This window comes from Benincasa hispida, chromosome 4, assembly GCF_009727055.1.
Source record: "Benincasa hispida cultivar B227 chromosome 4, ASM972705v1, whole genome shotgun sequence".
NCBI lineage: Eukaryota > Viridiplantae > Streptophyta > Magnoliopsida > Cucurbitales > Cucurbitaceae > Benincasa > Benincasa hispida.
The window spans coordinates 62,096,988-62,113,611 of NC_052352.1; the positions used below are offsets into that span (position 1 = coordinate 62,096,988).

Sequence of the window (16,624 nt, forward strand, 5' to 3'; positions counted from 1 at the left end):
TTCTCCTCCTACCAGCACAAACCCTCATGCAATTTTCCCTACATAAACTTCACCTCTTATTCCTCCATCAATCCAACAACCGAAAAAACCAATAACAACTACCTAGCCATCCCATGATTACCAGGGGTAAGGCAGGAATATTCAAGCCTAAGATATGACTGTTCAAAACTTCCAAGGATTGGACTATCACTGAACCCACTCGTGTTATGGATGCTCTCAAAACACCCCAATGGAGAGCTGCAATGGATGCTGAATTTTTTGCTTTAATGCACAATAATACATGGACCTTGGTTCCCTACGCACCCTCCTTAAACATGGTTGGCAACAAATGGATATTTCGCATAAAGAGAAACCCCAATGGAACCATCCAACGATATAAAGCTTGCATCGTAGCCAAAGGCTTTCATCAAAGCCCAGGTGTGGATTTTTTTTTAAACTTTCAGTCCTGTAGCCAAAGCATCCACAGTTCGAGTGGTTATTAGCATTGCAATTTCTCAAGGATGGAAACTTAGACAGCTCGACTTAATAATGCATTCCTTAATGGTACTCTTGAAGAAGATGTCTACATGTATTAGCCTCAAGGGTATGTTAATAGTCAATTCCCAACTCACATATGCAAGCTGAATAAAGCTATATATGGTCTCAAATAGGCACCCGGAGCATGGAATAACACCCTTAAAGATGTCTTACATCATGGGGCTTTCAAAATGCTAGGTCAGATACTTCCTTTTTTGTCTTTCGCAATGACTCTGATGTGGTTCTGCTACTGGTATATGTAGATGATGTCATAATCACAGGGATTAACAACTCATTAATCTCAAAGTTGGTTAAAACTAGACAACAAGTTTGTCCTTAAGGGCCTTGGTACACTAACTACTTCCTGGGTATTCAAATTCACTACTTGGACAATGGTGTTATCCTTAATGAAGAAAAATATGTGGATGATCTCCTATTTAAACTTGATTTACAAGATGTGAAACCAGTCCCCACGCCTAGTGTGATGAATCGTCACATGTTTTTAAATGATGGTACGCCTCTTCAATATCCTTTCACCTATCGCCCCACGATTGGGGCTCTCCAATACTTAACCAATACTCACCCGAACATCACCTACATAGTTAACCAACTTAGCCAATTTCTCTAACAACCCACAGATGTGCACTGACAAGCCATTAAAAGAGTTATCCGTTATATCAGTGGTACTAGACATTATGGTCTCTATATTCAATCCAATCTGACCATGGATATATCTGCCTATTCGGACGCTGATTGGGCAACAAACATTGATGACCGAAAATATGTTGCTGCATACTGTGTCTTCCTTGGTGATAATCTTGTCTCATGGTCCTCCAAAAAACAATCAGTGGTTGCTAGGTCGAGTACAGAATCGGAATATCGGGCACTTGCACATGCCTCCATAGAAATCATTTGGTTACAACAGCTACTTGGTGAAATTGGCATCAAACGATGTTCAACTCCTACATTATGGTGTGACAACTTAAATGTCGGAGCTCTAGCCATCAACCCTGTCTTTCATGCCCGAATAAAACATATTGAAATTGATATACATTTTGTACGGGACCAAGTGCTAAATAGGCAGTTAGAAGTTTGTTATATACCATCTTCAGACCAAATCGCAGACTGCCTCACAAAGACATTGACTCACTCTCAATTCTTCAGTCTCAAGTCCAAACTTGGGGTTGGGGTTGTTGCATTACCCCTCGTTTGAGGGGAGATATAAGGGAAGTAGAAGAAGACCGCCATGTCAGCAAGTCAATCCAAGTCAGCATATCCACATCATCCAAGTCATTCTCGGTCAGTAGAGGTATGTCAACAAATATGAAGAATATCGCAATACTAGAATTGGTTAAGAAAGAATCTTAATGGTTATTCTTCAACCATTTGTAGTGTGCCATCTGTATATTCTTTTTGTATATTTTATTATTATTGATTTATCCAAATTAGAGATTTATTTGTATAAATTGGGGTTGCTCCTTTGTAGTCAATACAAGGAAAATTTCACCGTCCCTTCTTCAACCTTTCAGATTCTCAACTAATTAGAGGATGGATCTTATTAATAGCTTTGCACCAATATTCTAAAGGGGTAAGTAATTTTCTATGTGTTTAGTCAAGCTAAATACTTAATGTACAAACTTAAGTATCAGATTGTATTCGACTTGACATCACATTGGTACGAATATTCTTAGAGGTTAACTCCAACAACATGATTAGATTAGAGAAAGAATTAGAAGAGCACCAAGAGCTTATGCGAATTTCTCGTGCAAAACAACATATCAGAGGGAAAGACGTGTAATGTTAAAATTTCTCGTGCAAGACACCATAAATGTGTAACGTTAAAATTCTATAACATCAATAGCTATTTGAAATAGAGGAAATAATTTTTCAAAAAAGAAAAAAAAAACTCAAAAGAAAATAATAAAAAGAAAAAAAAAAAAAAGAGAAAAAGAAAGGGAAAGACGTGTTTGCCTCGAAGGTATAGGCTGTGGATGAGGTTGGAAAGTCCTTTTCCACTTCCAACCATTTTCTATTCCTTCTTTAAAACACACTCAATCCCCTCCAACATTCAAATCTTTCATTTCTCCCATTTGCCCATCTACCCCCAACAAACCTCCTCCCAAGTTCAAGGGCAGGATGGTCATTGCACTTCAATTAAAATTTCAAACCCAATTAAAGCAATTATTAAACTAGATTCTTCTACATCATTTACAGGATAAACCAACAAAACATTATTATTCAACAATTATTTAACCAACTCAATTGATCAACAATTTATTTATTTATTTCTAGATTCCTTTAAGTTGAGAGCACCAAATAAATAAATAAGACAACCACCTCTTTTCTGTTTCTTTAAACCCAATACAATGTGTTTGAAATTGAACCTTCATCTTGTTCTTCAACAGAAGCCTAAGATCAGAAAATTAATATGGACTGCTCAATCTGCAGCTCCTTGCCGGTGATACTACGGCCGCCGCGTAATACGATTTGTGCATCATGTTACGACGGAGCAAAGTGTGTCATAAATTTGATAAACAAGCTTCAAAATGATCATAAGTTACCAACTCATAATGTCTCCCCTGTTTCCCCACCTTCCTCTTCATGTAAGGCAAGTTCTTTCTCTCTATTTCTTTTCAACTCTTAATGAAGTTCTAACTTAACTTTGTGTTTTATTCTTTGAATACCTTTATGTACATTTAGATACAAATATTAAAAGTTTAGGGTCTTATTCGATACAAAATGTCGATACGAAATTGAAACTTCAAGGGTCTGTTAAATATTTTTAAGGTTCGATGATCTATTTAGTGCAAAATTAAAAGTTTAGATAAATTTTGATTTTTGGTTAAATACTATTTTAGTTCAATTTTAGTCCATATACTTTCAATTATCCAATTTTAGTTTTTATACTTTCAATAAATATTAAATTTAGTCATCCAAAGTTAATTTTTACCAAAATTGTTTAAATAATAATAATATTCTTCATACAATGATATACAACATGTAAATATGTTTTCAAAATTTGTAGTAAAATGCTATTAAATAACAAAATAAAAAATCACAATAAACTAACATTGAGGACTAAATTTAAGATTGATTAAAAATACAAGGACTAAAACTGAACAATTGAAAGTACATGAACTAAAATTAAATAACTTCCAAAATATAGAGACTAAAATGATATTTTAACATTGGTTTTTTTTTTTTTTTTTTTTTGCTATTTTTGTTTAATAATATTTCTCACATTGTAGGTAGGATTCAACCACTGTTTAAAGAAATTAAAAATTTCTTATTAGGTTGGCAATGTATATATTATTTGTGGTATATAATTTATTTTTTATATTTTTAATTTTGAGAGAAAAAATAACAAAATGAATTATTTCTGTCTACATATATAGATTAGGTTAGACAAAGAAAAATTACATGATTTTAAAAGTTTTAAGAATTTAAAACTTTCTTCTTAAAAAAAATACAACCAAAAAGTTATATATAATCATATAAAGTATAAAACTTACCTTTTCAAATAAATATATAAAGAGAGAATTTAACAATAGTTCATGACAAATATGAGATATGTGGGCTTCTTTCTTAAAAGCCTAGTTTTTGGTAGACGTTAAATGGGCCAATATTAAAGACCAACTTTAATATATTGGAACAAGTTTTAGGGAAAACATAATTTTGGGTGCACTTTGGTTTATCTTTTTAATATTTATTTTTAAGAAACAAATATAATTAATGAGATAAGATTTAGTAATTGATGTAATATGTGAAAAGGAACAACTAATGAATAAGAAAAAAGACCCCATTTATCTTCTATAAAATGAATAAAATTTTCTTTAGAAATAGTAAATAAAAAAGAAAATGCATACAATAAAAGGTGGAGTTGTTGGAGTACTTTTGATAGAGACTAGAGTACACTATGAAGTTGATAAAGCACCACAAGAATGTTGGATGGTGTCAATTCATGGACACACAAAAATACAAATATTGTTCACGAGACTTAAGAGAGTACAAAAGTTTGGTTAAATAAGTCACTTTGATTAGACAAAAAAAAAAAAAAAAAAAAACCATGTAATATAATCAAATTTTGGGTTAATAAATCTTTAAGATCATGTTTACTCTACTGAAAACGTGATAGATAAATAAGAATAAAAAAAAGTTGGCCCTATTTGATTACTTTTAATGTTGTTTATCTCTATTCAGCATTTGTATTGACACATGATCCCACATCCAAATTTGTAATGAAATAACGCAATCTGATTGATGAATAAAGAGTACTCAATCTGATTGTGCCTGGAAATTACATTCTATCGCTATCATTACCATTATAGTTATTGTTACGACTACCATTATTGTTACTGTTACAACTAAAAAATTATCAATTTTAACATTTTACTGTTATCGTTACTGTTTGACCCACAAAGGTAGAGGTAACGGTAACAGTAAATTTGATAAAATTCATGATTTTAAATAAATGTGATTGAAGTTAATCCAATTACCTTTGCGATTCAAACTCATTACAATTGATCCATCAATGAAATTTCATTACGATTATACCAATTTTCATTACAATTTGGTAAATGTGGCATAAATTATGTCTAATAGATATATTATATATTAAGTTTAATTTTTTTTAATATATCAGACGTTTTAGATGTAAAATAATTAAGAGAATCGAAATTGAGTTATATTTATTTTGGCTAATATTTTTTTTATTAGAGTTATTAATACAAATTTGAAATTTATAACTAAAGTTTTAATCATCTCCTTATGCAGACACTCACTAATGCTTCAAAATGGATAATAGACTTAAAAAACAGAGAGGAAGAATTAGAAGAAAAAATCGATTTCCTCGGCGAGTTCGCCGCGGCTTTCCGCCATCGGATTCACACCGATATTCAACTCAAACCCGGCTTCGACGCGTCGCCTTCGATTTCCGCTCACAGAGCCCTACTGGTAATAGAATCCCCCTTTTTGGACTTCATTGTCCACCAATGGAAATCCGATATAATGGGTAAGCATTTTGCCAAAATTACAGGCCACAAGATCAGAAATCTTCAAAAACCTACTGGAATCGGACGGGTGCAAGGCTGCTCCAATGGAGTCGATCATGCTGCCGGAGATGAGCCACGAGGAGTTGGAATCACTGATGGAGTTGCTGTATAGCGGTGATTTGGTGGAAGAGAAATTGAAGAAGCACGTGTACTCGTTAGCTATGGCGGGTGATAAATACGAGATTCCTTACTTGCAGAAGTTTTGCGAGAGGTACATGTTGAAATCGTTGAACTGCGGGAGCGCTCTGGATGTATTGGAAATTGCTGAAGTATGTTCATGTAGAGCGTTGAAGGAGAGTGCGATGGATTTCATTGTTAGAAACATGGAGGAGATTGTGTTTTCCCCAGGATTTGAGGCATTTGCTCTCAAGAATCCTCATCTTTCTGTCCAGATCACTAGAGCTTCTTTAATGGATGCCAGAAAAAATAGGGAAAATTGACAAAAATGATCTATTTAGAGTTTGATTTTGTATTTTTGACATACTTTTGAATTTTTTTTTGACGAGAATGAAAATGATGTAACCATGGAAAATATTGATTGTACAATTACTCTTATGCCCCTTATTAAATTCTTATTTTCAATTTCAACGACGAACCTATCAAATTAATTCACAGAAATTTCTTCATCTAAATTTATTCACAAAAAATTAATTTATCCAAAAACCATTAACAAAAAATTATTCACACAAAAAGGTCTCCATCAAATTTGATTTGTTTACAACCCCACAAAACGTTCTCTTCGCCAAATTATTTCCAGAACGAAAAGTCTTTCGTCAAGTCCAAAACTTATATTTCACGAAGTTGTAATTTTGTACATTCCGTAAGAAGGTATGTATTTCATTTTGTATGTATTCAATAATTCGATAATTTCTGGAAAAATTGACAAAAATAAATGACATTTTTGGAGTTTGACTTATGCTTGCGTTGTTGATTATTATTTTTTTTTATAATGCCCCGTATTTGATATTTATAAATTCATAAAAAAATGAAAAAAATAGCAATTTCTTTTTTGAGAAGATATCGGTTTGGGCTTCACTGGATATTCACCGAGTAGAAACGAAATGAGTTAAAATTTTCTGGCCGGGCTTCACTAGGTACAGAATAATTTATGAAATAAGTTGGATACCTGGCCGGGCTTCACTAGATATTCATCGAGTAGAAAGCAAATGAGTTAAAATTGTTAGGGTTTGTGCTCTAAAGTCTCGTGTCTTGTAGTTTGTAAACAATTTTGTACGAACGCTTGTGATGTATAATATATATGATATTTACTTCACTCCTTGACTTTGCACATTTAGATATTTTTATTTTACCACAAACCAATAAACTTAATATCCCTAGTTGTCTTTATGTAACTTAAGCATGTATGTAGTGTCATATAAGTGGATCATGTCTTAAGTGACAACCAAAATGGTCTTTAGTACATGGATATAGGAGGGAAACCTTATCCTGGTAACGCTACGGACGTGACTCGCTTTGTGGAATAGTTACAAGTGTTGTGACTTGTCACAGATGGTCCGATCTTGATCATTTGTGTAGGGGATATGCAAGCGGGGGCGTCTTATATGACAAAGAGTTTGTATAGACCTGAACCACGAAGTGTTAACGTCTTGTCATATAACTTTGTTCATGACAGAGACTTCACTTCACTAGGATGACCATAGGTAACATGACCTCAATTCTTAGTGAGTTGGGAACTCCTGCTATTGAGGGCAGTCCTTTGATTTGCATGGGTGTGAGCGGCCAGAGCACCGATTCAAACCTACCACTTTGGGAATTTGTCTGATTTGTGAGCTGGGAACTCAGCTTCATAAGATGAAGTTCACTCCTTCCCTGAAGCAGGGGTAAGTAGATAGATTGCTCTCTTAAGGGCTGATCCCGGAGCTTGAACGATGTGGCGCCACACACCTTCTCATGGCCCAAGAGGTGTTCACACATAGTAGGACTATGTTGTATTGTTCATTAGAGGGATCAGTGGTATTTAAGGAGTATGATGTAACTATAGGGGCAAAACGGTAAATTGACCTAGCTGTACTTACGAGCATCTGTGAAGGGTCATCGTATTGATGATTGGTTATATCCAATGGATATAGAAATATATCTATGGTAAGAAGAGTTCAACTATCGGTCTTTAGTGGAATGTCTGGCAGTTAACGGATGGTAGATATCGTGGCTAAAGAGTTTAGTCAGTTATTCACATACCGTTGGAGCTTCAAGCCATAGGTCTATAAGGTCCCTTTAGTAGCTTGGATACAAGTTGAGAATTAGCTTTTGGGTCAGTTTGAAATGTTCAAATTACCAAGAGGGAGTTCGATTATATATGATATAATTGAACTAATTAATTATATATGATATTATTAACTTTATATATGAGATACGTTAATTTGGAGGAAATTGGATATAAATATGATTTATACCTAGTGGAAGAAAAATACTATGGTTAATATATGATATTAATCCATAGGTTATGAATATATTATATTCATTGTCTATTAATTGGACGGTTAAGGGATAATAGGTCGGCGTCTCTTTTGTTTTCATAACAGATGAGTAAGTTGAAGAATCGCTTTGAGATACTTAAATAGCTCAGTGTGTGTTAAGCATTGGATGTACGACCTAGTGTTGAAATATGTCATTGCTTGGTAAAATTAGTGCCTATACGATAGTGCTGAGCGATCGCTTACCTATACGATAGTGCTGGGCGATTGCTTAACGCTTACACCCGCGTGCGCTATTTACTAAACGATCATTTACCTTTTTCTAAGCGATCGTTTAGTGCTCGATATTTACTAAACGATCGTATAGACGATCGCTTAACTTTTCCTACACGATCGTTTAGACGATCGCTTACTTTTTCCTACGCGATCGTATACTTCACCTAAACGATCAAGCATTTTGTCTATACGATAGATGAGCCTTTCTCTTACTTGTTTGATCATTGTATACGATCTCCCTTCCTCCTTCCCTCTACCAAATCCGACCAAAGCCCACCTTTTAGATTCTCACTTCGAGAATACTGAGGGTTCTTAGTGGTGGTGTCGTCCCCGTTTCCTTCTGTTCGTGTGGAGACTATTCGAGGTAGACGATTGGGATTTGCTGAATGCTAACTTGCCATTCCAGCAATAGTGAGATTTTCTATGAAGAATAAGTCTTCAACTGGTATGATCTCTCGGTCTCTAGTTTATTGTTTCTTTAGGCATGCTAGTAATTTAGCGTTATGAATGCATATCTGTATGTTGGCCGAGTTTCACTAGGTTCAAATAATTGTTGGAATAAGTTTGATACCCGGTGGGGCTTCACCGGGTCTTCACTGCATATGAAATAAATTAATTGACTCGGTCTTCTCGAGTACGGGATAAGAACCGGGCTGGGACTGGTCCATGGCTCGTAGAGTTAACCCTAGCTTGGCCAGGCGCACAAAAAATAGGAATACTGTTTTTTGGCCTTGTGTTATAACCGACTGGGTGGACGACCGAGCCAATTTTTTTTCTTTTTAGATTCTTTTTTTATTTTGCTTTTTCTTTAACTACATTACATTAATACAATTTTGTTATAAATTGTAGGTAAATGCCTCGTGTTTGGATTTGTTTCGGTGCTGTTTAAGGGAAAAAGATTATGATGGAGAAGAGTTACGGTGGTTTGACATTAAGGTCGGAACGACCTATTATGAATTCCTAACTGAAGTTTATAGAATAAGTGGTATAATATCCGATGAGTATAATTTTGTTATAAGATGCATACTTCAATTGAGATCTAAAGCCCTTGCATTTATAATTCAGAATGATGAAGATCTACACACATTTCTTACATGGGAAAAGGTCTCAGTAATACCTTTTTACGTATCTACGCTTCCAAAGTGTTCAAGTAATCAAAGATTTCTTACATAGGAAGCGGTCTTAGTAATACCTCTTTACGTATCTACATTTCCAAAGTTTTCAAGTAATAAAAAATTTCATCCAAAAAATTCATATATCTGACAAACTGAAGAAATCCCTTCAACATCTAGGGCGGTACATTGCAAGATAGATTTTGATAGACTATTTTCGCCCAAATATTTTAGCCCATCACTTACATCGTCGCCTACTAATTTACTAACTTATAACTTAGGGGATGATATAAACTAAGGTTAGTATTTCAATGATTGGTCTTGGCGACTCATAACTTAGGGGATGATGTAGACCAAGGTCAATATTCCTTTAAAAAAATCCAAAACCAAAACCCTACTAAAATGTGCATAAATATTTACTTGATGAAGATGAACTTGAAGATGATGAACCGAAATGTTGAAGAAAAACTGAAAGAATGTGAGAAGTTTTGAAAGGAATTTGAAAGATTGAACAAAAAAACAATCATGGAAGAGGGATTGGAGTTTTGAATCTTTTTCCTAAAAAAAAAGTATAATGGTCTTTTCCTACCTATGAGGGGTAAAAAATACATTATTTTTAAAAAGGTCCATTTTTTCAAAGAAAAACTTCCAATAGGTCATTTTTGTCAATTTTCCAAAAAATAGATCTAATTCTGCTTGATTCAATAGATTTTTTTTTTTTTTTAAAAAAAGATTCGATTGTCTTAAACATTGAGTTATATATTCAAGTATAGTTTCAATCTTATTTTCTTTTTTCTTTTTTGAGACAACAAATTAAACTGAAAGAAAACACCGCAACCAACTACTCTTTAACTTCATTATCACACATGAAGGAGAGAAGGTTGTCTAGAAAACATCTTTTAAATTAAAAAAAAAAAAAATTCAACCCTTGAAAGAGCCATAAAATTGCTAAGACATGAGTAGATGGTTAGGATAATGGAGTTAAAACTCCACAAAGCACTCATGATATATATAATTTTGACTTGATCAAAATGGAAGAAAAACCTTTTAATTTTAGTGTGAATCACGGATTGGGCTCAACCCATTTATCTACTTAGGTTTTTTAGTAGGAAATTGTAAAAAATAGCATGGTTAGGTTTTCACTGTACAAAACTAGCACGTTTTTTGAAAACATGTAAAAATAGTTTTTCTTGGTCCATCTCGAGCGAGATTGACTACCAAGAATTAGTTAAAAAATCACCTTTTTCTAACTTATCAATTGTTTTGGGCCTTCTTGATACACGTCGGCTGATTACACATCGAGATTTGTTAATTCTTTTATGTAATCTTCCCAAACCTTATACCAAGTCTTATACTATTTTTAATTTTCTCCAAAGTCGGTTATGTTTACTAAATATTATATCAAATTATTACATAATTTTTCAAAATTTTAGCATAATTTATGTTTCCACAATTATATGAATTTTCAAAAATCCAAATGGGTTTTCTAGTTATCAAAATAGATTTTCCAAATTGATTCAATATTTTTAAATTTTGTGAAATATCAAACTTTTAAAAATTTTGGGTAAGCTTTGGTATATATATAGAATCTCGGTGTTAAGTCTGCTTGAGATTCAACTGAGAAAGCTTAAATATATGAATTTTAGTGTTAACTATGTCCGAGATTTTACCGAGAAAGCTTAAATAATAGAATCCTAGTGTTATTTTGCCCAAGATTAGCACCGAGATTGACAGACTGAATCTTACTGGTATTGTTCCCAAAAGATTGTCGAGCAAACAATACTTATATGCACCGAACAAACTACTTATACTAACTAGTAGTACAAGAAGAAACCAAGGGGGGTTTTGTGAAAATTGTGAATTAAAATTGCATGAAAAATCAAATTGCACAATATGAAAGAATTTGTAAAAATATCAATTGAACAAAATATTTAACTTGGGTAGTTCTAGTTTATTTCGTGCATTTTCAATTCTATCATAGACTATTCAAAAGACATGTGAGAAACTCAAATTACATCATTTAGAATCCTAACCGATAGTCCACAAAATCAAGTTAATTAAAGGAAAAGCAAGAATCCTCAACTCATCAATCAATCAACAGACAATAAGGTCCAAGGGAAAGCTAAGCTAAATAATTGATTTCCATCGTCTAAACAATTATTTGAGCGAAAATTATCTAAGTTAGGAAGTAATGCTTATTAAATGAAATCCCAATTTAACTTCACAAACTTACTTAACTCTTGCTTCTAGGTGACGACTACCTAACGATTACAAATTAGGGCTAATCAAAGCAATCAATTATACATGTATAGCTAATTTGTAAGATTATCCCATATGAGACAATTGAATAATAAACACAAGATAAATTCTCATAAAATTCAGAACAGTCTCACAGAATTACATAACATAGTCTCAAGAACGAATTGGAATGAAAGTAAACTACGAATCCCAAGCTAAGTTCTTACTCTTTAGCCACAAATCATCTGTTAATTCAATACAATGCTCAAAGGGGAAGAAGATTCAGAATTCTGGTGAAAATAGAGGAAGAAATTGAGTAGAAAAAGGGGTGGCTGTCTATTTGAGTGTGTCTTGAGTGTTGGCCCCGAATGGCCTATTTATAAGTTTGTTGCAGCGTCGCAACGCTGCGGTGCATTTTTGCTGAGCGTCAAGGAGGCATCACAACACTGCCCTTGACGCTTGGTTGCACACGCGCAGAGGTGGGAGTCAGTCAAACTACATAGCGTCGCAGTGCTAGGGTTGAGCGTTGCAACACTACCATTCTGCCGCACAACGTTGGAGTTGAGCATTGCACTAGTGTTGCGATGGCGGCATTGTTTCATCTTCGTAGTGTTGCAATGCTTAGAGTGGCGTTGCAACGTTGTCCTGCACCCGAGCCTACTGCCTTTAAGCATTGAGCGAGCTTTGGGCTTATGCTTTGGAGGAGCGTTGCGACGCTTTACAGGGCAGAATACTTCAATGTGTTGGGCTTCTTTCTTCATTAGTTCAATTTGGCTTCTATCTTGGTCATCTTAACACCTTTTTGTCCCGAACGCTTCATTCGACCGCTTGTACCCCGAGTTAAGTAGAGGAAGATAGCACATTTTCAGTGCTATCAGAGATGCACATAATCTCGATGTATAATCTGGCGAGATGTACCAAGAAAGCCCCAAACAATCAATAAGTTGGAAAAAGTTGATTTTTTTTTTTAACTAAAATCCCGTGGTTGATCTCGCCCAAGATAGACCGAGAAAAACTATTTTTACGAGTTTTCAAGAAGTGTGCTAGTTTTGTAAGGTGAAAACCTAATCGTGCTATTTCTGACAAATTCCCGATAATATGTGTGTGTGTTTAATTGAGAGAAGGGTGGTGCGTGTGTTTCACATTATTTTTTTTTTTTAAAAAAAGGTGATAGCAAATTGAAGTGTTTGTGGTAGAAGACATATTTTTTTTTTCATGCGATTGAAGATATTTGTTCTTTTATGTTTTTAGCATGTGATAGTGGCAGTAAATATCGAGAGAATATTGTGAGTGTTCTCTTGTATATTTCAGGTGTTTCCTTTATTTTTTTATTTCAAGTTATCGAGCCGTGACACTGGAAATCAAATAGTTTGTGTTGGGTTATTCGGAAGAAATTTGTAGTGTGAGTTTGAGGGTTTTTTGCAATTTTCATTATAGTAAAACCTACAGTTTCAAAAGACTAGATGTAGTCCCAAATCTGGGGCGAACCAATATATTTTTCGATGTCGTTCTTTTTTTCTCTTCTCTTTATTATTTGTTATGATCATTAACCTTTTTTGCCCTAACCCATGAAGTGGGAATTTGAGATATAATTTTGTTATTTTGCATTTATTTATATCTTGTATAAATTCCCAGCAAGTGGTATCAGAGCTATTTGGTTCAAGAATCATGGGATTATTAGAGTCAAGAGGTTTCGAGGGAATCATGAAATTTGATTAAATTTTTGGGTACTGGAATATGAAAATTAAGGATTTCTTAAGTTACAAAAAAAAAAAACAAAAGAAAAAAAGAAAAAAAGAAAAAGAAATGCATAAAGCATTGAAGGAAGAGACCGAAAGGGATGTCAGATGAAGATGGGAAGAACCTGAATGAAGAAGCAATAACAGTCATTAGGATGTGTTTGTCGCAGTAAAGTTGATTGAAGCACTTACAAATAGATATGAGAAATCACTGGCTAATAGTAAGACTTATCTCCTTAAGAAATATTTTAACATGTAAATGACCGAGGATGTTTAAGTTAATTCCTATATTAATGTGGTTACCATTTTAATTAATCAGTTGAAATCTATCAAGATAGAGTTTACTAATGAGATGTATGCTATTTAGTTAATGTCTTTGCCTGATAGTTAGGAAACTATGTAAACATCAATGTCTAATTCAATTGGGGATAATACATTAAAGTTTTTAGGAGTTTGTGATTTAGCTATAGCTAAAGAAATTCGTAAGAAGGATAGTAGTAAAGAATCTGTTGTAAGTTCAACTTTAGGAGTGACTAAAGCTAAAGATAAGATAGACTCTGAAAATGATGAGCGAGTAGCAGTAATAAAAGTGGAACGAAAGGAATAAGAAGATAAAATGTTTTTATTATCACAAGAAATGTCACTTAAAAAATCAGTCTAAGAAATTAGAAGAGGATTAGAAAAGAAAACAACTAGTAAATGTGGTTGAAATGATGATGAACTTAGTGATGCATGTGTTTGTTTTAGAATAACCTTGAAGATTATAGTCATTCGTCTCAATGGACAATTGATAGTGTGAAGCAAGAACACAAGCATACGTGATCAAGTTATTGTAAAGTAAAACGACATGAAATGATGAGTATCATCCCCACGGATCAAATTCACTGTTTTGCCTATCTATTTTAGAATTGTGTCAAATTTAGCTAAGGATTGGAAATCAAGTTTTAGTTCGTGAATTTTTTAAACAATAAGTGAAATTAAAAATAAATGTGAAAATACAAGAGTTAAAGTATTCTAGGGTATTGATTTCATTACCTACTTCATCAAGCTATTATTAGTGCATTCATAGAATCTTGTATAAACATCATACTTAAATCTAGAAACTTAAATCAAGATTTATTTTGATAAAAAACAACCTATTTTCATGTAACTTAAAATGATAACTAATTTCTTGATACCAAATTAAGAAGCAAGGCACTAAGTAATGTCATTGACAATTTTCACTATTAACCTAACTATTTTCATGAGAGATTAATAATGGTTCTATGATATAATTCCGGTTAAACATTCAATTCATCAATCAAACATTCATTCTAATAATTATTGAAGGCCAATCAATAAGAATTAAGCACAAAATACTTACCTAAATTCATAAGTAAATTCATCAACACCCTTAAACCAAAGAGTTTAACTACTCATAGCTCTAAAAAACATACTTCTATACAAGTTTGCAAGCATAAACAATTAAGTGATAAAGGGAAACGAAGAAGAACTACTATCAAAGACTCTATCATCTCTTGAATCCTTTAAGCATGCCTTAATCTTCACCTCAGGAACTTGAACTACCTTCAAAATAAATCCCTCGCACTCTTTACTCTTTTAGCAATAGAAACTCACTTCAGGGCTCTGAAATTCCATGATGAAGACTGCTCAATTGCCTTAGATTCTATAGAAAAATCATTCCAAAAATTGATTTTTTTTCTTTAATTAAAATGGTATCACAACGCTGCTATGCTAAAGAGCCTTAGGCATCTCTTGTTGCTGTAGCACAAAGTGCACACCTCCCTCAAAACTATGCTTTTGGATTTTAACACCGAGGACATCACTGACCTAGTGTTGCGATGTTGCCCTGCATTTTTGTAACTTGTGACTTTCTTCATCTTTTCTTGGAGATTTGGCTTGGTTTAGTTCTTTTGACTCGCAATTCATGTTTTCTTGATAATTTTCTAAAAAACACTAGCAAAAACATTAAATGTAATATAAATATTCCTAAATAAGAAGTAAACTTCCTTACACATAGCTTCAGAAACGAATCTATTCACATCTTTCACATCAAGAAATCTTGGTCTAATGAGGATAGGAAATGGTAGAGTTTCCAAAATCACTGGAAATGGAAATATTAATTTAAAGATGGAGTGTGGAGAAAATTTAGCCCTACAAAATATCAGGTTTGTGCCTAGGATGAAGATAAATCTCATCTCTATTGGCAAGTTGGATGATAATGGTTACAGTTGTGAGTTTGTTAGTTTCCAGTGTAAAATTATGTTTGGATCCCAGGTAGTAGCAGTTAACCACAAATGTTCCTCACTATACAAATGTCAGTTTGATGTTGACAAAGAATCAAAGAGATGGTGGATGCTAGTTTAAGTAGCAGATGACAGATGCAGAGGTGTAGTTGAGCTAGCAACAATGATAGCCAATTTTGATCAGTCAGATCAAGATCCGTCATTTCAAAAGTAATTGGAAAGTTCGAGATAGAAAGTTGATGGCTATCATGAACCCCCAATTGTTAGACATTCGAATTGATTGATGCGCCTAGGTGAGTAATGACATCAAAGTGGAAGGCCAGAGTAGTTGCTAAGGTCAAGGATAAAGTCTTCAACTTTACAGCAGGTTTGAAAGAAGAAGTCAAACAATTTGCAGAATGTATCTTCTTCAAGAACAAGTGTTCAAGATTAAATAAGATGTCAGTTGGTACCACTTAGCTGAAGTCGGAGTACGTGAATGCCTTTTATGTCTAGTAAACAAATTCCACATAGTTTGCTCATACCTCGAGGTAAGCACAGATGAGTCACATTTTTTTTTATAGTTTTCTATTTGTGAATTTGTTGTTGCTACACGTTTTATGTTGAGCCATGTTGTTTGCCAAAAAGATTAGAGAATACAATTGTAGTGGAAATATAGTCCTAGAGTTTGCCAAAAAAATAAGTTTCGATGCAATGGGAACCAAGATAATCGTTTATTCTTTGAGTGGGAGATTGTTAGGATTTTGGAGACAATTCCTTCAAGATTGATACTTATCTTTGTAATATTCATATTGAAATCTCTAAATAAAATTTGCTTCCTTCAACAGTGGACATAGGTATTAGTTGCGGAACCACTTAATCCTCGTCCTCACCTTCTTCTTTCTTTTCTTCCTTAACATGCATGTGTAGTTTTTAACATCTTCTTTAAAATCACCATTAGAGAGCATCTGAGAGAAGAGAGAATTTCTTTTCTTAACTTTGTGTTGTCTATATAGTTGGGTTTTATGCACT

At 33.6% G+C, this 16,624-nt stretch overlaps 1 protein-coding gene across 1 annotated transcript; it reads left to right on the forward strand.

Annotated features, from left to right (window-relative positions):
- Positions 1–2,864: 2,864 nt before the first annotated feature.
- Positions 2,865–6,122, forward strand: LOC120076377 (BTB/POZ domain-containing protein At3g56230). The gene is made up of 3 exons (XM_039030190.1): positions 2,865–3,124; positions 5,290–5,469; positions 5,552–6,122. The coding sequence occupies exons 1-3, from the start codon at positions 2,945–2,947 to the stop codon at positions 6,005–6,007; spliced, it is 816 nt and encodes a 271-aa protein (XP_038886118.1). The 5' UTR covers positions 2,865–2,944; the 3' UTR covers positions 6,008–6,122.
- Positions 6,123–16,624: the final 10,502 nt, after the last annotated feature.